Genomic DNA, 23,475 nt, shown 5'->3' with positions numbered 1-23,475 from the left:
TTGTCTTTTTAATAGAGACAGGGTTTTTATCATGTTGGCCAGGCTGATCTCAAACTCCTGACCTGAAGTGATCCACCTACCCTGGCCTCCCAAAGCGCTGGGATTACAGTGCTTTTTGAGCTCTCCTTTACCCACACAACCACATGATTAGGTAAACATTAGCTACATGCTAGAAATAAGAAAACTGAAGTTATCAAGGGCAAGTAAATTGCCCAGGGCATACTACCGCAGGGAAGCAGAACTGAGATTTGAAGCGTTCCTTTCTAGAAGGTTCATTTCACTACCCAGTTTTCAGAATTCTCTCTGGGGAATTAAAAGCCAAGCGCCACACACTGCACCAAGGTTCTTACCCTTAGATCCATAGGTGGTCGTCATGGAATCTTTCTGATGCTGTTTTCAAAATCCCAGGCACAACCAGTAAGTAAGGGCACCTCAGGCTGCACCCCATCCCTGAGGTAGAGGACTGTGTGGGAGCACAAAGCTGGCCCTGCCTGATGTGGTGGGTGGCCTTCCTTGTTCACCACCACCACCACCGGACAACAGGGCTCTATTTCTGACTGCATGTAATTTTTAGGATAATGCCATTTCAGCTGAGACACTGATCTCAGGTCCAGTCCTCCGTGTGCATGACTGGTAGTGATGCACACCTGCCAACATCTCTGAGCCTCAAACATCCCTCCGTGGGTCCCTCCACCTGAATTCACAAGGCTGCCGCAGGGATAAATACACAGGCATCTGCCCCATCACAACTCCCACTCTCCAAATGTTTGCTATCATGGTTTGCCAATTTGGATAGCCAATACCCCATATCGGCTATCCAAAGTAAATATAACAAACATGTAAGGGCTTGCAGCAAAATCATTCAAGTAGTGTCTGAACCAGTTAAGAAAATATAGCTCAGGCTACTACCTTAGCTGGTCACCCTCTACCACCAAAAAGCAAGTATTTCCCCTTCCCATTCCCCCCTCCTTTTTTTTTTTTCTGTTGAGACAGGGCCTTGCTCTATCGCTCAGGCTGGAGTGCAGTGGCATGATCTCCGCTCACTGCAACCTCTGCCTCCTGGGCTCAAACGATCCTCCCACCTTAGCCTCCTGAGTAGCTGGGATTACAGGCATGTGCTACGATGCTTGGCTAATTTTTGTTAGTAGAGAGGAGGTTTCACCATGTTGCTCAGGCTGGTCTCAAACTCCTGGGCTCAAGCGATCCATGGGCCTTGGCCTCCCAAGTGCTGGGATAACAGGTATGGGCCACCATGCCCAGCCACCCATCTCCCTTCTCTTGCCACCACATGCCCTTAGGTAACTTAAGTCTTCATGACTTTCTCACCAATTACAAAAAGGCTTTATTATATTTTGCTAAATGTTAATTGCTTTCATTATGTCTCCAAACATTATTTCACCACTCATTCTTACAAGTCAGTGAAGATATGCTTATCTAATATTGTACAATATTGTTGTGTTCTGTAACACTCTTTTGGGAACAGCTTAGATGTAGGTAACAAGAGATGCCTGTGTATGAAAGTGCTTCATAAACTGTACTGTATAAATGTAAACTACTACCATTTTCAGGTAAAATCAGAGAATAAATGTCTCTGTTGTTGGAAGTGTCCTCTCAGGACTCATCTAGTCCAACCTCCGCAGTGACTGGATGAGGGCTCAGACTGAGGCCAGAGGCACGAGGCTCGGGATCGGAGAGTTAGAGGCCAACGCAAGGACAGAATCTGCAGTCCTAGCACAGGGATCTTTCTCCTCCCCTGTGTAATTTATCTTTAAAAACACTGATAGTTTTCTGATGCTGGGAGCACCATGTCCTTTAAAACTTATAAATTAATGGATGATTACAACAAAAAGAACTTTTTACCTAGCCCTCAATAAATAGTTGTTGATGTAATTAGAAATTTGAGGTTGAACTGTTAAAGATCGTCTTGGTCACTCCTCTCTCGTGAAGAAACCCATCGACTCAGAATCACCTCCTGCAACCAATCAAAAAAAAGACCATTTCTTAAAACAGAAATGTAAGACCATTCCGGGTAGCTGACACCACAGCTACATTTTACAAAGAGCTGTCTATATAATGATGATACTGTTCCCATCTTGATAACAGAAACATCTGGAGAAAATGAATGGAACAATATAAACCTTACAAGCACATAGTATCTACTTTCACTAGGCAAAGATTTTAAAGTTAAGCTTGCCTCTGCTGTGGTATTCTACCAGCACATTTCAGGAACAGGTGGGCTGGATGAAAGCTAGGATTTTACATTAGAGCTAGGTCTGTGATGGCATTGCTGTAACTGGGCCAGCTACTGAGAAGGGAGAAATGAGGCTGATGAGCATTTTATGAAAAACTAACCTAGTGGAGACAAGTGCGACCAACTGAAGGGAGGAGGTGCTGGGGCCCTGGAGACCACAGGTCTGCAGGGGGCAGGGTGGTGTGAAAAGAAGAAAGGGTGATGAGTACAAGAGAGGATGACAACAGTGACATACTGGATGTGGGGAGGAGCCAATGGCAACATTAAGGCTCTACACACAGAGGGAGGGAATGCAGAAACACGGACACACACTAGATGACTCGGCCAGACCAGAGACAAACCAGCCAAGATGACAGGAGGTACCTCGGTTCAATACAGAAGCCCAGAAGCAGGAGAGAGTCAACAGGGACACCTCTGTTCTCTGGGAATGAGACCTGTGAGAGGTCCTGGCCTGACCAGGGGGTCACAGGCCACCTGTGAGAGAGCAGTTTCAGCTGAGTGATGCAGACATCACAGGTAAAAAAGTGGGGAGTCAAGGAATAGTGGAAGTCAGCATAGATTTTGTGTCCAGTGCTTCAGTGGGGCAAAGGTGAGAGACTTACAGATTACAGAGCCTGCCTGAGAAGGCTTTGTTACCAAGGCAAGACTGTATTCATGTATTTTCTTGGGACCACATGTTCCAGATACACTATGATGCACAGAATCTTTGGGACGACATGAATTTCTCTGAGTTTACCAACCTGAACTTTAATTCTTTTCATACATTCTGGTGACTCCATTTCCTTATCAGTCATAGTTGAGGGTTTAATCAAATAGCACAGCATAAGTTCCTATTGAGAAATGAAAAACCACTTCTGTATCCTACAAAATAATAGTACAAATTTGGATGTATCAGCAAGAAATGCAGGTGGTCTCCAGTCCCTCTCACTGTGCACTCCAAGTGGAAACTCACAGACACATCAGTTTCCTCCTGGGGACATCATAACTGGGATCTACGTTCTAAGTACCTGCCATTTAGTAATCACTGAACATGGCAAGAGTTATAAGCAGATATATTCATTATAAACACAGCATTAAGAATACTAAATATAGTAAGTCCTCACTTAATGTCCTTGATAGGTTCTTCGACACGGACTTTAAGTGAAATGACATTGATATGGTTTGGCTATGTCCCCAACCAAATCTCATCTTGAACTGTAGATTAGATTATGGGGGACGGTCCCCATGCTGTTCTTGTGATGGTGAGTTCTCACGAGATCTGATGGTTTTGTAAGGGGCTTCCTCCTTCCCTCATCCTCATTCTTGTTCCTGCCACCCTTTGAAGAGGTGCCTTCCACCATGATTTTACGTTTCCTGAGGCCTCCCCCGCCATGTGGAACTGGGAACTGTGAGTCAATTAAACTTCTTTTTTTTATAAATTACCCAGTCTCAAGTATTTCTTTATAGCAGCATGAGAATGGACTAATACAGATGTACAGCAGGTCTTCAAATAAACTTCAACGTTGTGTTCTTATGATGAGAAGAAGAAATTGTTTTTGTTATATGGTATTCGCCTGAAGTTGCAGTTTCCAAGAACATATCAACAATGTTAAGCGAGGACATATTAAGTATATGCTACGAGTCCCCTAAAATGGGCATAAAAATACTAGAAACAGTATAGGCTCCCTAATTTTCTACAGGACCAAGCTAAAGCCTAGGCAACCTAACCTGCTCTAAAGGGCAGTCATCTCCAGCCCTGCAAGACCCTCCGGCTTCAGCCCCACCTCACCTCCAGCAGCACGAGGACGAAATTAGAGGGTATGTACAATTTGTTCTCAGCCAGCAAATCACTGAGTAATGAAAATACACACAGCTTTCTTTCTTGATAGTCCTTGTATAAGCTGAGTTCCTCCTATCTCTGATGGCAACAGGAAGGATATAGTGAAACACAGGCCAGGGAGCCAGAGAGCTGTGGGTTTGGATCCCGAGTCTGCACATGAGCCGTGTGATCTTGGATTACTCACTCAACAGCTCCAACCTTGGTTTCTCATCCTCGGGATGAGGATAACAACAGGGTGGGAAAGTGCTTAGCAATAAATATCAAGTCCCTTCCTCTCTAAGAGATCTGCAAACTTTCAATGTTTTGGCTCCTTTGTGAATATGTGTATGAGTGAATGTTAAATGGCAGTATAAAACAGGCCACATAGCAACGAAACCCCTGGGAAGAGAGGCAGTGCCTACTCAGATCAGATCACCATGGGAAACCTCAAAGCTCAGTCACTGGAGCTCAGCAGCAGTTGGGAGGGAGGTGACAATAAAATGTAACGTGAGGGGAGGACAACTTCTAGTGCAACAAGGGAAGGGTACAAATGACCCCTGCCAGCATGTCACTGGCAGGAATGTTATGAAGTTTCTACAGGTAACTTTTTTGATTCTACTACATGTAAGAAAAAAAAAATTGAACCATTTAAGTGACACTCCAATGGCAAAGCTGATGTTGTGTTACCTTAGAGACATTAACGGAAACTCTGCTCAAGGCAGCCAGGGACTTCCAACTGAAAGGCCTGCGGAGACAGCCTTCAAAATGGTCATCAACTAGCTCGATAATGACAGAGTAACTGGAAAACACAGAAAAAGCATTTTAAAAGCAAGCATGAAATAAACCTGTTTTAAAAGAATATTATTTGTGCTACCAAGAACAAAGATACAGAAAATAAAATTTACATCATCTGATTCTAAATTCCCCTAAACTGCTATTGAGAAAATATTAATGAAAAATTCATACTTTAAGTTACAAAATTTCAGGCTGATTCCAACACTTACTTATAGCAAAAAACAAACAAGTATTTTTCCCAATGCGAAAGTTCTAAATTCACACAACTGTTTAGACACTAACTGATGTTTGTTTTGTTTTGTTTTGTTTTCGAGACGGCGTCTCGCTCTGTCACCTAGGCTGGAGTGCAGTGGTGCAATCTTGGCTCACAGAAACCTCCACCTCCCAGGTTCCAAGCAATTCTCCGCCTCAGCCTCCTGAGTAGCTGAGATTACAGGTGCCCGCCACCACACCCAGCTAATTTTTTTTGTATTTTTAGTAGAGACGGGGTTTCACTATCTTGGCCAGATTGGTCTTGAACTCCTGACCTCACGATCCATCCATCTTGGCCTCCCAAAGTGCTGAGATTACAGGTGTGAGCCACTGTGCCCGGCCTAACTGATGTTAAGATGAACAATTATGGCACAGATTAACTCAATGTTTAACACTAGAACATATAGTATCATAAACTATATATCATCCTATATATAGTATAATGACATTAGTGTGTAAGGCATGAACATATAGCATCTATTCCTATCAGGCCAGGAAGAACAAGACTTTTGTTCCTATGGCACCAAAAAATTAAATTAGAGGCCAGAAATTCCTTGTGTCCCTTTAACCCATCAATTTATTTAAAAATCACTCCAAACCTTGCATGGTAAAATGGAGGGCCTTTCCGATACAGTACTGCAAAGAAGAAAGAAAAAAAAGAAGTATAACCACTCAAAATAACGAGAGAGGAATAAGACTCAATAAAAAGCTTGCTTTATTAATTTTTTTCTTTTCCAAAAGGAGGCAAACCTGTATGTAGATAGATAATCTGCAATATGCCTTGGGGTCTATTTTTTCAGATAGGGTCTTGCTCTGTCACCCAGGCTGGAGTGCAGTGGCATGATCATGGCTCACTGCAGACTTGACCTCTTGGGCTCAAGCAATCCTCCTCACTCAGCCTCCTGAGTTGCCAAGACTATAGGCGTGCACCACTACACCCAGCTAATTAAAAAAAATTTTTTTTAGCAACAGCATCCCCCTATGTTGCCCAGGCTGGTCTTAAATTCCAGTGCTTGAGTGATCGTCCTGCCTCAGCATCCCAAAGTGCTGCAATTACAGGTGTGAGCTATCATACCCAGCCCCTGTCATCTATTTTTAAAATCCAAACTTATTTTCCTGAAACAAAGTGCAATTAGTAAAGAAATCTGTTGCCAAGAGCCTAACACCTCATCCCACCCTACAAATAAATTCCAAAGTCAAAGTACAGGCAATCTTGCCTTGCTTCCTGTCTTACACTTTCCAGAGTGAGTGTGAATCATACTGAGTGTAAAATTCATAGAATGTGGATCAATATTTTGTTATTTATTTCAGATCAATGTAATGCAAAGTGTCTGACTCGCTACTCTGGCCAGCTACTGTGACAGGGGTTGGTAAAAGAGAGGAATAAGACTCATGCCTATTTCAAAGAAATTCAAAGTCAAGTGATAGAAGTCATAACCATACATTCCATTCAAGCATCAGTTTGCTCCACTATTGAGGACCTGAAGGAGATGGGGAAATTCAGTCTGTGGAGGTCGAGAGCCACTCAGTGAAGGAGCCTGGGGCCAGAGACTCTGCCACATAGACTCTGGAATCTGGCAGGGAACCCTTCAGAGGCATATGGTCTGTGGCAGGTACTGGCTAACTGTTCACCAAATCCACTTATCTCTCCCCCAGGTACATGGCCAGACCACAGCTCTCATTCTCCTGTGCAGTTAGGTATGGCCAAGTGTTGTGTGACACTTCCAGGCTGACCGGTAAAACCCTCCCTTATACAAACCCTCTCTGTGTGTGTCTCTTTCTTTCTGAGGGTGACTTTTTTTTTTTAAACTTTTTTTTTTTTTTTTTTTTTTGAGACAGAGTCTCGCTCTGTCGCCCAGGCTGGACTGCAGTGGCGCACGGTCTCTGCTCACTGCAAGCTCCGCCTCCCGGGTTCACGCCATTCTCCTGCCTCACCCTCCCAAGTAGCTAGGACTACAGGTACCTGCCAACAAGCCCAGCTAATTTTTTGTATTTTTCTTAGTAGAGACGGGGTTTCACCACGTCAGCCAGGATGGTCTTGATCTCCTGACCTTATGATCCGCCCGCCTGGGCCTCCCAAAGTGCTGGGATTACAGGAGTGAGCCACTGCGCCCGGCCTGAAGGTGACTTTGGAAGCTGTGTGCTGAAGACTGGGAGCCACCAGGAAGCAGTTCCTAAAGCATTTTTTGGAGTTGATTGGGCCGCCAATCAGAGACAGCCGTGTTGGATTTCACATGAACAAAAATGAACTCTATTGTTAAGCCCCTGAGACTTGGGGTTTATATGCAACTACAGCTATGGGAATTGCCATAACGAACACAATTACATCTGTAAGCTGTTAGCTGTCCTCTGTGCTAAAACCAGCACAGGAAAGTTCAAGGGAAAGTTTTGTTTCCCTTGAGGAATGGATACAATTTTCCTTTTTGGACAGATTAATCCTGTAATCATGTTTCTCTTTGGCTCAGGAAGCTCAGAGTCAAATTTGCAGCATGACTTTAGTAACCATATAGGACCCCAAGGGCGACACAGTAACCCTTCACTTAGTCTTGTTTCGCATCTACATTTTCCATGGTCACATTTCCTGTCTGTATTTCCTATTTAAGTTGTATTTAAAGTACTCGGCAAGTCAGCTCAAATTCACTGTGGCACAAATGTAAGTAAATATCCAAACAGACAATTCTCAACTTTTTGAGATGGAGTGTACTGGAAAGAAACCATGTACTGGAATGAAAGTGAACTCAGGAGTTTTGTTCCCTGCCCAATCTTCGCTCCTCAAGTTGTGTGCCTTTAAGCAAGTTATTAACTTCTCTGAGCCTTGGTTTCCAAAATCCTAAAATGAAGATATCGGGGAAATTGAGATCTTTTCTAGTCCTCAAATGCCATTACCTGTAATCAAACACACATCATTAATCCAATATGCACCTGGAGCATTACAGAGCTTGAAAGTAGCTCACACCCACAAGGCAAGTAATTTCTGACGACAGACTCCGACACAGCACAGCTTAGTTTAAGCAAGAACACTAGTAGTAGATGGACCCAAGGTCAAGTCAGCAGTGCCAAGACCATGGGACAACTCTGCATGTCAATTTCGTTATAAAAAATGGGGGTTATGCTCAAGGCAGAAGTATTAGCACAGTGTATGGCATAAAGTAAGTATCACAAAGTTACCTATGCTAGTAACAACTACAGTCTGTGTGGATTAATGACGAGGATACATTCTAAGATATGAGTCCTTACGCAATTTCACTGTTGTGTAAACATGGTAGAGTGTACTTACACAAACCTAGATGGTACAGCCCACCACACACATAGGCTATGTGGTATCACTTATTGCTTCTAGGCTACAAACCTGTTCAGCATGTGACTGTGCTGAATCTGTAGACAATTACAACACAATGTTTAAGTATCTGTGTATCTAAACATAGAAATGGTACAGTAAAAATACGATATAAAAGCTAAAACCCGTACACCTGTATAGGGGACTTACGAATGCAGCCTGCAGGTCGCGAATTTGCTCTGGGTGAGTGAGTGGTGAGTGAATGTGAAGGTCTAGGTCAGTACTGTGTGCTAATGAACACTTTATAAACACTGTACACTTAACCTGCACTAAAGTTATTTAAATTTTTTTTCTGTCTTTAGGTTTTTTTTTTTTTTAATATATATAGAGAGACATAGTCTACCTATGTTGCCCAGGCTGGTCTTGAACTCCTGGGCTCAAAGGATCCTCTTGCCTTGTCCTTCCAAAGTGCTGGGATTACAAGGGTGAGCCGCCACGCCTGGTCTCTTTTTTCAATAATAAATTAACCTGGCTGGGTGTAGGTCAACAAACAATGAACCATGATGGATATGACCGTGGTCCCATTAGATTATAACAGAGCTGAAAAATCCCTATCACCTAATGACATCGTAGCCATTGTGCTGTCATAGTGCAACGCATTATTTGCATGTTTGTGGTGATGCTGGTGTGAACAAACCTACTGCACTGCCATTTGTATAAAAGTTATTTGACCGGCCAGGCATGGTGGCTCACGCCTGTAATCCCAGCACTTTGGGAGGCCAAGGCAGGTGGATCACGAGGTCAGAACGAGATCATCCTGGCTAACGTGGTGAAACCCCGTCTCTACTAAAAAATAATAAAAAATTAGCCAGGCGTGGTGGTGGGCGCCTGTAGTCCCAGCTACTCCGGAGGCTGAGGCAGGAGAATGGTGTGAACCCAGGAGGTGGAGCTTGCAGTAAGCAGAGATTGTGCCACTGCACTCCAGCCCAGACGACAGAGCGAGATTCCGTCTACCAAGAAAAAAAAAAAGTTATTTGACCAAAATGTTAGGCAGCACATGACTGTATGATGGTAGTAGTGTACTCAGGGGGAAAAATGAAATTGTTTTACAAAAATACCTCCCAAGTAGAAAGACGAAAGCATAAGTAGTCTGAGAAATAGTAGGCATTTAAAAAAAGATCTGAGGGCCAGGCACAGTGGCTCACACCTGTAATTCCTGCATTTTGGGAGGCTGAGGTGGATCACTTGAGGCCAGGAGTTCGAGACCAGCCTGCCAACATGGTGAAACCCCATTTCTACTAAAAATACAAAATAAAAAAAAAATTAGCTAGGCATGGTAGTGCACGCCTGTAGTCCCAGCTACTTAGGAGGCTGAGGTGGGAGGATCATTTTAAACCTGGGAGGTTGAGGCTACGGTGAGCTGAGATTGTGCCACTGCACTCCAGCCTGGTGGACACAGTGAGACCTTGTTTCAAAAACTACATAAATAAATAAAAGTAAATATAAGGTCTGAAAGAACAGGGAATATAAAAGGAAAGCTCTTTCTTACAGAAGAAGGCCAGATAGAGGTGTGGAATGAAAAACAGCTACTTACGGTATCACTCCACAAATGACTTGTTTTTTACAAAAGGAAAACTGTTAATTATATGACAGACATTAACAATGGCCACCATCAAACTTAGCATCACTACAGCAGGAAAATCTGACTTCATGCACTTCCTGACACACTCCAATAAGCACACACATCACCTATGTGTGCCAAGAGAACCTGAGCTTGAGTCTGATCATCAGGAACAATCAGACATACAGATAATGGGGAACATCCTAAAAGACATCAAAAAAAGTCAGCGTCATGACAAACAAAACAAGAAGTTAGAGTGACTGCGTCAGATTGAAAGAGGCTGGGCATAGTGGCTCATGCCTGTAATCACAGCACTTCAGGAGGCTGAGACGGGTGGATCACCTGAGGCCAGGAGTTCGAGACCAGCCTGGCAAACATGGTGAAACCCTGTCTCTACTAAAAATACAAACGTTAGCCCAAGCACGGTGGCAAAAACCTGTAATCCCAGCTACTTAGGAGGCTGAGGCAAGAGAATCGCCTGAACCCGGGAGGCAGAGGTTGCAGTGAGCGGAGATCGTGCAACTGCACTCCAGCCTGAGCGACAGAGCAAGACTCTTGTCTCAAGAAAAGAAAAAAAGAGAGACCAGAGATTGCAGTGGGTTTAATGGCAGCTCCCAGAAAGATATGTTCATGTCCTAATCCCTGACTTGTGAATGTGACCTGGAATGTGGAATGTGACTTGGAAAAAGAGTCTTTGCAGATGTAACTAAGCTTAGAATTTTGAGATGAGATCATCCTGAATTAGCTGGATGGCCCCTAAATCCAATGGCAAGTGTCCTTATAAGAGAAAGGGGATTTGACATAGACAAACATGGTAGAGACTGGAGGAATGCAGTAACCAGCCACAAAATGCCTGGGGCCACCAGAATCTAGAAGAGACAAGGAATGGATTCTCTCCTAGAGCCTTTGGAGGGAGCCTGACCCTGCTGACACCTTGATTTTAGACTTCTGGTCTCTAGAACTGTGAGAGAATGAATCTTTGTTGCTTTTAAGCCACCCAGTTTGTGGTAATGTCTTATGAGCCCTAGGAAACTAAAAGGTAGATATAATAATCAAATGCAACTGTATCAAGAAAATCTAAGCCAGGGGCCTGCATGGTGGCTCATGCCTGTAATCCTACACTTTGGGAAGCCAGCCAGGAGGATGGCTTGAGCCCAGGAGTTCGAGACCAGCTTGGGCAACATACAGAGACCCCATGTCTATAAAGATTACAACCAAAATAGCCACAAAAGACATTACAAGGACAACAGGAAAAATTTAAGTATAGACTGGACACTTAGATGATATTAAGTAAGTCTAATTTTTCTCAGGCATTATATATGTAGGAGAATGTCCGTATTCTTTGGAGGTACACATGAAAAATACTTATGGATTAACATGGATTAACCATGTAAATGTAAAGGATATTAGCAAAAATACATCAAAATTTGACCAGAAAAACAAGCCAGGAGGTGGCTTAGAAAAGAATCAAAGGCCCTGGTGCTGTGGCTCACGCCTGTAATTCCAGCACTTTGGGAGGCCAAGGCAGGCGGATCACTTGAGGTCAGGAGTTCAAAACAAGCCTGGTCAACGTAGCGAAACCCCGTTTCTACTAAAAATACAAAAATTAGCTGGGTATGGTGGTGTGCGCCTGTAATCCCAGCTACTTGGGAGGCTGAGGCAGGAGAATGGTTTGAACCTGGGAGGCAGAGGTTGTGGTGAGCAGAGATCGAGATCACGCCACTGCACTCCAGCCTGGGCAACAAAGTGAGACTTTGTCTCAAAAAAAAAAAAAAAAAAAAAAAGAATAAAGAGGAAGATGGGAAGAAGACAAATCTCCTTGTTCTGCGACAAATAGAAAGCTGCTCTGTTGACCTCCATTCTCGGACAGAACTGTCAGTCTCTGGGCTGGATGTCACGACAGGACATGGTTCCTTCTGGGTCTGGTAATTCTATAACTCTGCTAGCTTTCAATGACTCCCACCATTCCATTTCTGTGCTGGGACTTCTAATTCGCAGAAAGCTCAGAAATCATACTTATCAGTCAATGCAAATCCCCAACTAGGGCTGGCTGGGAAGGAGGCTTAGGAGTAACCAGACCTTTGGGTCACACCAAATCAAATCAAACCGTAACTGTCTACATAAGACAACAACATAAACCCTGCGTTAGTTTTTGGCTTCTTAGCAGGCAACATGACTTAGGCATGGTAGGAGGACAGGGAGGACAGACCCACAGAGCCCTAATCTGTGTACTTAACGAGCTGTTAAGTACTCTGGCAACCTACCTAACCCTTCTAAACCTCAAACCCCTCTGCTACAAAAGGAAGCTACTACTACAGCCCTCACAGGAGTGTGAAGATTAAATAAGACAAGGGAAGAAAACACCAAGGCAAGGTGCCTGGCTGGCCCTAGGAGCCGGCAGCCAGGGGAGCTGCTCAGCGGGGAGTGTAAGGAAAGGTTCCCTCTTGGCTTCTGTCCTGGCTCCCCCAGTAGGCGATCAAGGTCAACCAGCTTGGCAGCTGCACTTGATTTGAGACCCGTATCACCTCTCCCAAATACTGCTCCTGGAATGAAATTTGATAGACAAGATTTATTCAAGGGAAAAGTTTCCCTGATAAGATGTGAATTTCATAATGGTCTCATATCACGAGTCACTACCTCTCTAAGGAAAAACAATTGTTAAGAGTTTAGCCTATGTTAGCAGTTCTAGGCTTCATGTGATTAGGTCACTGACCTTCAAAATTAAAATAATGTTGTTAAAAAGCAGCAGGAACTGTGCAGCCATGCCTGAAGAAGAGGCAGAGTTTAGGAAGCCGCTTCTCATATCCCAGGCTAGCACTGCTCAAGAACCTTTGCTTATGCAGTGAATATGAAGACACTTTTAACACTGATGCTGGCCCAGTCTGACTCTGTGTGAGTCAGAGACCTGGTCCCACATTGATTGTACAAGGAACTAGAAACAGATGATACATCCCAGTGGAGGCAAAGGCCTCCAGGGGAGTTGGAAACTGAGCAGTTTATCTTTTTTATTTTCAAAATTCTATCTATCTGTCCATCCATCTATTCATCTGTCCAACCATCCTTATAAGGCAGAATATCTTTGAGGAAGTTTTCTCTATGCATCATCCAAAGTATACCTTGATAATTAAAATAAAGTTGCAGGCAAAAGGGCCACAGTATGAGATTAAGAACATTAATAAAATAGAACAATTATAATCATATACTGTAATGAAAGTTATGGGAATCTGATCTCTTAAAATATCTTAATTTTAATTTTTATTTTTTAAGAGAGTCTTACTCTGTTGTGCAGGCTGGAGTGCAGTGGTGTGATCTCGGCTCACTGCAACCTCTGCCTCCCAAGTTCAAGAGATTCTTGTGCCTCAGCCTCCCAAGTAGCTGGGATTACAGGCATGTACTACCACACCCAGTTAATTTTTGTATTTTTACTAGAGACAGGGTTTCACCACGCTGGCCAGGCTGGTCTCAAACTCCTGACCTCAGGTGACCCACTTGCCTCAGCCTCCCAAAGTGCTGAGATTCCAGGCCTGAGCCACTGTGCCCAGCAGATACCTGAATCTTTTGGACTACAGGTGACCTTGGGTAGCTTTGACTCTGCTTTTTCTTACAGTCCTTATCTGTTCCTGAAACTACGAAACTACGTCATGTAGTTACTTGCTTGTGTGTCCCCCCTCCATCCCCCTGGAATGTAAACTCCATGAAGGCAGCTCTGTTTGTCCTGTTCACGTCTGTATTCTTGATGCCTCAAACAGTACCTGGCCCACAGCAGACCCTTAGTCATTATCTGCTGAATGAGGAACTCACCTGGTCCAGACCCTCACTTTAAGACAGGGGATGCAACGGAATACTATGCAGCCACACAAATGGACAAGATCGTGTCTTTTGTGAGAACATGGATGGAGCTCCAGGCTATTATCTTTAGCAAACTAACCCAGGAACAGACAACCAAATACCACATATTCTTACTTGTAAGTGGGAACTAAATGAAGAGAATTTATGAACACAAAGAAGAGAACAACAGACTCTGGGGTCTACTTGAGGGTGAAGGGTGGGAGGAGGGAGAGGATCAGAAAAAATAACTACTGGGTACTAGGCTTAGCACCTGGGTGATCAAATAATCTGTACAACAAACCCCTGTCACATGAGTTTACCTACATAACAACCTTTCACATGTACCCTTGAATCTAATTTTTTTTTTTTGGAGTCTCTCTCTGTCACCCAGGCTGGAGTGCAGTGGCGTGATCTCAGCTCACTACAACCTCTGCTTCCCAGGATCAAGCAATTTTTCTGCCTCAGCCTCCCAAATAGCTGGGATTACAGGTGCCTGCTACCACGCCCAGCCAGCTAATTTTTGTATTTTTAGTATAAACAGGGTTTCATCATGTTGGTAAAGCTGGTCTCAAACTCCTGACCTCAAGTGATCTGCCTGCCTGGCCCTAAATGTAAAGTTAAAAAATTTCAGCAAATAAAGTATTGATTTAATTTAAAAAAAAAAAAAAAGATCAAGGGAGGCAGTACTGTTAGACATTTCTAAAAGCCTGGGCTCCAGAATTCAAAGCCCAGTTCTGCAAGTTACTGGCCCTGAAAACTATTATGGGCAATGACCTACTTTTTCTAAACTGTAGTCTCCCTATCAGAAAATGAAGACAATAAGAGTCTCCACTGCATAGGACTGCTATAAGGATTAAACAAGATGATGGATGTAAAATACTTAGTAAAATGCTTGGCACATGGCAAGTGCTCAATGATGGCTGCGGCGATTATTACAATTATATGACTGTTCTCACTTGGCAGATGAGGCCACTGAGGCCTGGGGATAAGGGACTCTCCCAAATTACCCAGTCTTATGGCTAGTGAGACGTGGGGGTAGATGCTATAGAATGCTTTTCTTTTTTTTTTTCCCTTTTGAGACAGAGTCTCACTCTGTTGCCCAGGCTGGAGTGCAGTGGGGTGATCTTGGCTCACTGCAAGCTCTGCCTCCCAGATTCATGCCATACTTCTGCCTCAGCCTCCAGAGCAGCTGGGACTATAGGCGCCTGCCACCACGCCTGGCTAATTTTTTATATTTTTTAGTAGAGATGGGGTTTCACCGTGTTAGTCAGGATGGTCTCTATCTCCTGACCTCGTGATCTACCTGACTCGGCCTCCCAAAGTGCTGGGATTATAGGCGTGAACCACCGAGCCCGGCCACAACACTTTTCTAAGATTACAGAGCAAACAAGAGGGAAGGCCTGAAATGGGGTTGCAAGTTTCTACTCCTAGGCTTTCTCCCTAGACTGCCTTTTCTCTTTTTGCACTTACCCTTACCCCAATCCAAATATCCAATAATCTTATCTAAACCCAAAGGATGTCTTCTTAGAAAACATCATCAACAGCACACATGAGTAATTTGATGTTCTAGGGCAAATCTGATATAAACTCCATTCTCACACACACCACACCAAGAATTACTTACATAAATCTGTCCCATACTTGAGTCCCACTTTGGGCACCCAGCCCTTGCTTCGAAAGTAATGGTAGGCCATGTAGGTGGTTCTGAACGTGGGCTGAACTACAGTGAAAGCTTTCCAGAGTTTCACGATCGTTAAAGGCTCCTAAAGTTATTTACAAAAAACCAAAAGCATTACTGTGTATGCATTCTCTCTCCGTTCAGCCAGAGCGTCAACATCTATACTAAGTGTGGAGCTGAAGGAGCGAATAAAACGCAGTTCCCCCAGCACAGCAATTTATTTTATTTTATTTTTGAGACAGAGTCTCGCTCTGTCACCCAGGCTGGAGTGCAGTGACGCGATCTCGGCTCACTCCCAGGAGAGCAATTTAGCAAGAAGGTCTGGCCCTGCACTGTCCAGTGAGGCAGCTGCCAGTCATACACATCTAGTCTGAACTGAAAGGGGCTCTAAGTGTAAAATACACACTGACTTCCTACTCAGTATGAAAAAAAAAAATAGGGAATATAAACTATTTCAGTAACTTTGAATAAGTTGGGTTAAATAAACTGTGTAATATTGTATTAAAATTCCACCTGCTTTTTAAAAAACGTTTTTAATGTGGCTACCAGAAAATCTGAAATTATATACACACAGCTCCCATCTGAGGCTCTCACTGTCCTTCTATTGCACAACACTGCTCCAGAGGACTTAGAAAAGGCAGCATTTGAGGCTGGGCGCGGTGGCTCAAGCCTGTAATCCCAGCACTTTGGGAGGCCAAGACGAGCGAATCACGAGGTCAGGAGATCGAGACCATCCTGGCTAACCCGGTGAAACCCTGTCTCTACTAAAAAATACAAAAAACTAGCCGGGTGAGGTGGTGGGCGCCTGTAGGCCCAGCTACTCGGGAGGCTGAGGCAGGAGAACGGCATAAACCCGGGAGGCGGAGCTTGCAGTGAGCAGAGATCCGGCCACTGCACCCCAGCCTGGGTGACAGAGCAAGACTCTGTCTCAAAAAAAAAAAAAAAAAAAGGCAGCATTTGAGCGCGAGAAGTAGTGAGGGAGTGGTGAGGGAAAGGGGCTGGAGGGGGGTGGTGGTGTGCCAGGAAGGACATTCCAGGCAGAGGAACCAGCACATGCAGAGGGCTCACTGTAACAAGCCCACCAAGGCTAGAGGGCAGTGCCTGACAACATTTCACAGATCTTTAACGAGTAGCTACTCTATGTCAGATCACATTCAGAAGAACAAAAAATAATTTTATAGTAAAACTTAAAAAAAAAAATCCAAAATTTAGTGTTTGAAACTAGAGAATTTGTTATCTGATGGCACAAATTAATAATTAACTGCTTATAAGACAACTTTGTTTTTAACGTGGGAGTCAAAGAGAATGAGAATGGTTTGGTCTAGAGAATATTTTGATGTATCATTACCAAAAATACAATGACAACAAAATAACTAGGTAAGTTTGGAAAATTTTTGCTTCATTTCAGTAGTTACTGAAACAATCAATTTTTCAGCTGATTTAAGGCTTAGTCACTCAGTGAGACTAGCTCAGTTTGTCCCAGCCTAAGATTATAATACAATAGGCTAGAGTTTTCTTTTTTTTTTTTGCAGTTGTTCCTAATGCAAAAATTCCATACCTGTGTGACCTTGTGACCCCACTGCGAGTAAACACTCAAACCCCTCTTCTAACAAGCAACAGTCTCATAGAGAAGGTTAAATTTCCAACACAGCCCAATGTTGTTCAGATGTTGAGGCTTTTATGTCACAGCTGTAATGTTCTGACAACTTTCAGCTAAGGCCCATGAGAGGAAGCAAGGTGGGGCTAAGAATGGCCACCATTTGGGAAAATGAGCCATTTGTCAGGCAGACACTGCTTCTAAACCGCTAGAATACCCATGAACAATATTTATGCAATTAGAATGTGATGAATGATTAAATTATGTGCTCCCAAGAGCCAAACAGAATACACCTTCTCTGTTCCATTTACTGTTCTGTTTACTTTTCTCTTTTTCATTTTATTTGAATTATTTTACAATTATCTCTCTTCTAAAGGCAGCAGGCTACATACAGCACAAAGTCATGGGCTTTGGAGTTACTTGGACTAGCTGTGTGACTTTGGGTACATTACTTATTTTCTCTGAGCCTCAGTTACTTTATCTGCAAATTCTTACCAGGTGGCAGTAAGGACTGTAAATAGTGCATGTAAAGTACCTAACATACAGCTTTTACCATAGTAGGTGCCAAATACTGGTAACTATTACTTTTGCTAATTTTTAATAGTATTCTGACACAGATGTCCTTTTTTTTTTTTTTTGAGACAGAGTCTTGCTCTGTTGCCCAGGTTGGAGTGCAGTGGCGTAATATCCACTCACTGCAAGCTCCGCCCCCCGGGTTCATGCCATTCTCCTGCCTCAGCCTCCTCGGTAGCTGGGACTACAGGCGCCCGCCACCTCGCCCGACTAATTTTTTTGTATTTTTAGTAGAGACAGGGTTTCACCGTGTTAGCCAGGATGGTCTCAATCTCCTGATCTAGTGATCCGACCTAATTATTACATAGTATAACATACTGTACCTCTCCTAGTTTCAAGGAATGAAATGCAAAAAGGGGTCAAAGACGCCTTTTGCTCGAACAGTCCCACCTCAGAACCCAAATCCAAAACTTTAGAGAAAAATTCAATTCCTATTTTATTCAGTAAGAGTAGAAACATTTGTATTAATGCAATATAGAAATTAGTACAACCTTTTAACAATAGGGAAATTTTAAGTGGATCGTATGTAAACAAAGCATCTTACCTTCTCATAGTAAATACTTAAACATCCCAGAGCATAGACCAAGAAGAAGGCCTGAAAATACAGAAAGCAGAAAATGCTCATTACAAATAGTTCCGGCCGGGCGCGGTGGCTCAAGCCTGTAATCCCAGCACTTTGGGAGGCCGAGACGAGCGGATCACGAGGTCAGGAGATCGAGACCATCCTGGCTAACACGGTGAAACCCCGTCTCTACTAAAAATACAAAAACTAGCCGGGCGAGGTGGCGGGCGCCTGTAGTCCCAGCTACTCCGGAGGCTGAGGCAGGAGAATGGCGTAAACCCGGGAGGCGGAGCTTGCAGTGAGCTGAGATCCGGCCACTGCACTCCAGTCCAGGCGACAGAGCGAGACTCCGCCTCAAAAAAAAAAAAAAAAAAAATAGTTCCACATTCTTGTGAAACTATTTTACAGACTGATCTCTTTTCACTTCAAATACAAATTAATGCTCTTAAGTCATCATCAAAAAGGTCACATATTTTTAATATAAATGGTTCATTTGAATGTCTTAGATTTAAAAAAAAAATCTAAGAAAATACAAATGTTACAAACTGGTTTAAATCAATTAAAAAAAGATTTTTTATGAATGTTTCCATATTTATTCCCTAAAAAACCTATATAACTGAAAGATGACGTTAACAGCTGTAGCAATAGAAACTGTTGCTCATTGGAGTTTCTCCCAGTACAATTAAATAACCATATTTAAATTGAGAAAAATATATATAGAAAAAAATGTGTGAAAAGTATGGGGCAGTGCTGATTTTGCTTACCTGACAAAATACTAGTTTCCCAGTCATCTTTGGTGAAATGATTTTCTAGAACCCTATGTTTGCACTGACCTCATATAATGACATATTTTTACTGTGTGGGGGGAAGGCTGCAGGAATGGCAAAGAAAATTGGCTCCAGTTGAATACAATCACATTTAAATGGAAATGAAAATGGCTTTCTGTTAAAATAATACACTGCCAAACAACTGACACCACCCAAAAAGACATGTGTTGTAGGCTTTGCCTATCCAGGGCACTTGGATACCACTTATACCACTGAAGGGACTCCCATGAGATTCGTGCATAGCAGGTAGTAACCAAATGGTAGCCAGTGGTAAAATGGGGTTACATTTCTTTTTAAATATGAAGGTGAAAAATGAGATTTATAACCAAACATCAAATATTCTGCTTCGGCTCTCACTGCTGCTTCCAGCAGACACAGACAAGGAGGGGTCCTCTTGTGCAGTGTGGGAGCAGAAACATAATTCCCTCCCTGTCATGAGCCTTGAGGTTTGTGTGCAGCAACAAGGCACTGACAAACTGCTCATTCAGCTTGTTTCCTCGCTGTCCTTCCATCCCACCCCTAATCCAGCACACACAGAATAAAAGACAGCACAAGTAATATGGGTGGAAGGACTTCCAAGCAGTGAATACCTTGTCATTCTCTGCCTGGCTATCTGATGACATCTGTCTTCACAGGAGCAGTTCTCAAAGGGTGGTCTGGGGATCTTGGGATCCCCAAGACCCTTGCAGGAGGTCTCAAGGTCAAAACCACTTCATAATAATAACGTGGTGCTATCTGCCTCATTTGTGCTCTCTCCAGTGACTATGAGACGTGTGATGGTCCAAGATTGGAGCCAGAAACAGATGCAAGAATCTAGATGACTTTAAGGAAATCAGACCTTAAAGCGACTTGCAAAAATGAAAAACGAGGCCTCTTCTCACTAAATTTTTTGTTTTGGAAAATATAGTTATTTTTCATAAAAAGCTTAAATTATTTATGTCAAGGTATGGGTTTTTGTTGTTGTTGTTGTTTTTAATATGGAAGGCTTCACAAACTTGTGTCATCCATGGGCAGGGGTCATACTAATCTCTGCATTGTTCCAATTTTAGTATATGTGCTGTTGAAGACATCACTATTATTTTTAAATGTGTTAAACAGATACTCAACATTTTTGTTTTAATTTATAATTTGATAAACACTGACAAATATGAGGAACCACTACTTTAGTTTTACCCAAATCCAAATCTAGAGCATTTCTGGAGACGAAGGTGGTCACCTTCTATTCCACTTTTTCCTATCGCCTTCCTGGTCCCAGCCTGTGGGTGGCTCCTTCCTGCCTCCTCTGACACCCTCCCTGTTCTGAGCCCTCTACAGTCCACTCTCCACAGCATCCAGATTCATCTTCTTGGCACATGAAGATCATGTCGTTCCCCTAATTAAAACCCTCCAAAGAGATTTCACTGCCCTTAGAATAAAGTCCAAACTGCTTGCCACCAGCTCCAGGTCCCTGCACGATCTTACCACTGCTCTTTCCAGACGTCCTGGTTGCACTTCTGTCTCCTGAAGACACTAAGCTCATTCAGGCCTTTGCCTCTGTAATCGCTACTCCTGCTATCTGGTATGTTCTGCTCCAGACTCAAAGGTCACTTCTCGGAGAGGTCTTCCTTGGCCACCAAGTCTAAGTAACCCACATCCTGATCATCTCCAGAGCACTTACTTTTGTCTGAAAATCGTTCTCTTACATGTGTTCCTCAGACTAGAACGTAAACTCTGGCAGAACAGAAACTGCCTGCTGTTCCCTTGGCCTAGAAGGGGGTCTAGCACATGTTGGGTGTTCAATGCTTGTGCTGAAAGACAAAAAAGACAGGTCCCCAATCCTGCCCTTGGCTTAGGCCCCAACAGCCAGAGCCACCCTACAGCAGGTCTCTGCACCTCACTCAGCTCATCTCTTCTCAGTGTGAACATCGTGTTCCACTTCTTTCACTGCTGTTGGTAGCCCTGCCAAGTGGCCCACAATTTTATTTTGACCTTTTCTCTTTCCATCACTCACTACTTATTAATACAGAATACTGCTGTTTTTCAGATGGACTACAGGCCAAAAGGTGCAATGGAAAAGATAAAGTTGTTGCAACACAATTTGCACTTCTTCGTTCAGAATAGTGTAACACAAAGAATGAAGTTTGAGATCTGTCAGACCTGAGTTCAAATCGTCATTGTTAGCTAGGGCCTTGGAAGTATCACTTAAATTCTCCATGCCTCATCTATACAATGGGGATCATAATCCTTTCTTAGCTAAACATTTTTTTTTTTAGCTAAATATTTAATAAGATCAAATCACACAAAATTTTTTAATTTATTTTTTAAATTATACTTTACGTTCTAGGGTATATGCGCACAACGTGCAGGTTTGTTACATATGTATACATGTGCCATGTTGGTGTGCTGCACCCATTAACTCGTCATTTACATTAGGTGTATCTCCTAATGCTATCCCTCCTGCTTCCTCCCACCCCACAACAGGTCCCAGAAATCACACAAAGATTTAATAAGCTATGAAAAGCACCTAAAAGCTCAATTAATTTTAGTTTTCCTCCTTTCTGGAACTCCTGACCTCAGGTGATCTGCCTGCCTTGGCCTCCCCAAGTACTGAGATTACAGGCATGAGCCACCGTGGCTGGCCTTAGTTTTCTTCCCTTTCTAATAACTGGATAGCATAGCCTGGAAAAAAAAGTTCAATCCCATCCTCGCCTAATAAGAGATTCTTTCCTGATATCTGCTAAAATGTAAGTTCCTCAAAAACTGATGTGTTTTCATTACCAGCAAGCATACATTTCCCCAAGAGTGAATGAAACCAATATCTCATTTTTATTTGCTTAAAAAATGGTGACTGGCTTTTACCAATCTATGCAAAATGTGACTAGGCACTTATCACAGATGGAGGGGATCTTAATTCAATTGAGTTGGTTTTATTTAAAATTAAATTATCAGTAGACTAGAGAGGTCTGTAGAGGTTGACAATCATATCCCCTGCAATCTCATTATTAAGTTTTACTTTCACAATACTAATAAGATGGAAGGATAAGTTTAATGATAGTTTTTAACATCATACTGCTAAATGTAGTTAGGGCCCTCAAATGTTGTAATGGAAAAATAGATCTCAATAACAGATCCCTATAAAACAATGGAATACATTAGCTAACTGGCATGGCAATCTAATTATCCCTGAAATGAATACTCACACAGAGTGAACACTGAATCATCCCCATGTCCAGTTCACAAAAAGTACGGTTTAAAATGTCACTGGCTAAAAGCAGAGGTAAGGAAGATGTTGCATGTGGAATATGCCATCTGGCATGTGTGAATACAGTTGTAGGTGCCTAACCAGGAAAAAAGTGTATTCTACTAATGTGATCTAGTCACTGTGTGTGTGAAAGACCTAGTCACTGTGTAATACTTCCACCATTTAAGTAAAAGATCTATTTTGTGATCATCATCAACAATTTAGAGACAGAGTATGTATGTCCTATCAGGCAGAGAATAAAGGCAGGAACCAAATGAGCACCTAGTACATGTGCCAGGAACTGTGCTAGTCATTGTGTATACATCACTGAATGTCATTAGCTGCTACATCAATTCAAGCAAAAATAAAGCACAATTTCCAAGAAGTGTTTTTTCTTGTGAGTGCTAGCCCTCCCTCAGCACACACACGTCTTTCTCCGAACTGCCCATAAAACACATTGCATTGATGTTCATTTTAAATTTACAGAAAATATATTCATTTAAAAATATCTGCCATTTTGTGAACTAAAGCTATGTCTTCACTCCACCCAGGGAAGTTGGCTAGCTTGGAGAGGGATGTGGACACAATGAGGAATATACATTGCTAAGTGTCTTCCAGGACAGAGAGACATCACACATATCACGCTGCATTCAATCCTCACTATCTTCCTCTGAAGGAGAACATTACAGCTGAGGAAACCGAAGAATGCCAAGAACACTGTCTATTGTGTGTTATACTGCATGTGGCAAATATTTTTTTCCCATTTCATCTTTTGCCTGTAATTTTGCCTTTGTCTTTAACATAGAGTTTTAAATCTCTAGGTAATGAAATCTATATATTATGGCCTCTTAGAAGAACTTATCCATATCTCAAAAATACATAAAACGCAGGCAGGGTGGCTCACACCTGTAATCCCAGCACTTTGGGAGGCCGAGGCTGGTGGATCACTTGAGCCCTGGAGTTCGAAACCAGCCTGGGCAACACAGCGAAACCCCATCTTTACCAAAAATACAAAAATTAGCTGGGCGTGGTGGCGTGTGCCTGTGGTCCCAACTACTCGGGAAGCTGAGATGACAGGACTGCTTGGGCTCAGGAGACTGAGGCTGCAGTGAGCCGATACTGTACCACTGCACTGCAGCTTAGGTGACAGAGAGAGCCCCTGTCTTTAAAAAAAAAAAAAAAAAAAAAAAAAAAGC

General features: G+C 42.9%; 1 protein-coding gene across 6 annotated transcripts in view; it reads right to left on the bottom strand.

The window, feature by feature from the left end:
* Window positions 1-1,314: 1,314 nt before the first annotated feature.
* The window catches only part of TSEN2 (TSEN2 tRNA splicing endonuclease subunit), a 48,958-nt gene continuing 26,797 nt past the window's right edge, over window positions 1,315-23,475 (bottom strand). For 5 of the 6 annotated variants that reach the window (XM_011952329.1, XM_011952330.1, XM_011952325.1 and 2 more), the window contains 6 exons: window positions 18,215-18,265; window positions 15,447-15,585; window positions 5,696-5,732; window positions 4,737-4,848; window positions 2,992-3,081; window positions 1,315-1,972 (listed from right to left, as the gene is read on the bottom strand). In XM_011952329.1, coding sequence (XP_011807719.1) covers window positions 1,913-1,972; window positions 2,992-3,081; window positions 4,737-4,848; window positions 5,696-5,732; window positions 15,447-15,585; window positions 18,215-18,265 — 489 coding nt within the window. In that variant the 3' untranslated portion in view covers window positions 1,315-1,912. Of the gene's footprint in view, window positions 1,973-2,991; window positions 3,082-3,589; window positions 4,849-5,695; window positions 5,733-15,446; window positions 15,586-18,214; window positions 18,266-23,475 lie in introns of those variants that run through there. The other variant, XM_011952331.1, reaches the window with a different exon arrangement.

The sequence above is a fragment of the Colobus angolensis genome, unplaced genomic scaffold (assembly GCF_000951035.1).
Source record: "Colobus angolensis palliatus isolate OR3802 unplaced genomic scaffold, Cang.pa_1.0 Scaffold34, whole genome shotgun sequence".
NCBI classification, from domain to species: Eukaryota; Metazoa; Chordata; class Mammalia; order Primates; family Cercopithecidae; genus Colobus; species Colobus angolensis.
The sequence above is the reverse complement of the archived record's forward strand: the minus strand, read 5'-3'. Positions and strand labels throughout refer to the sequence as shown.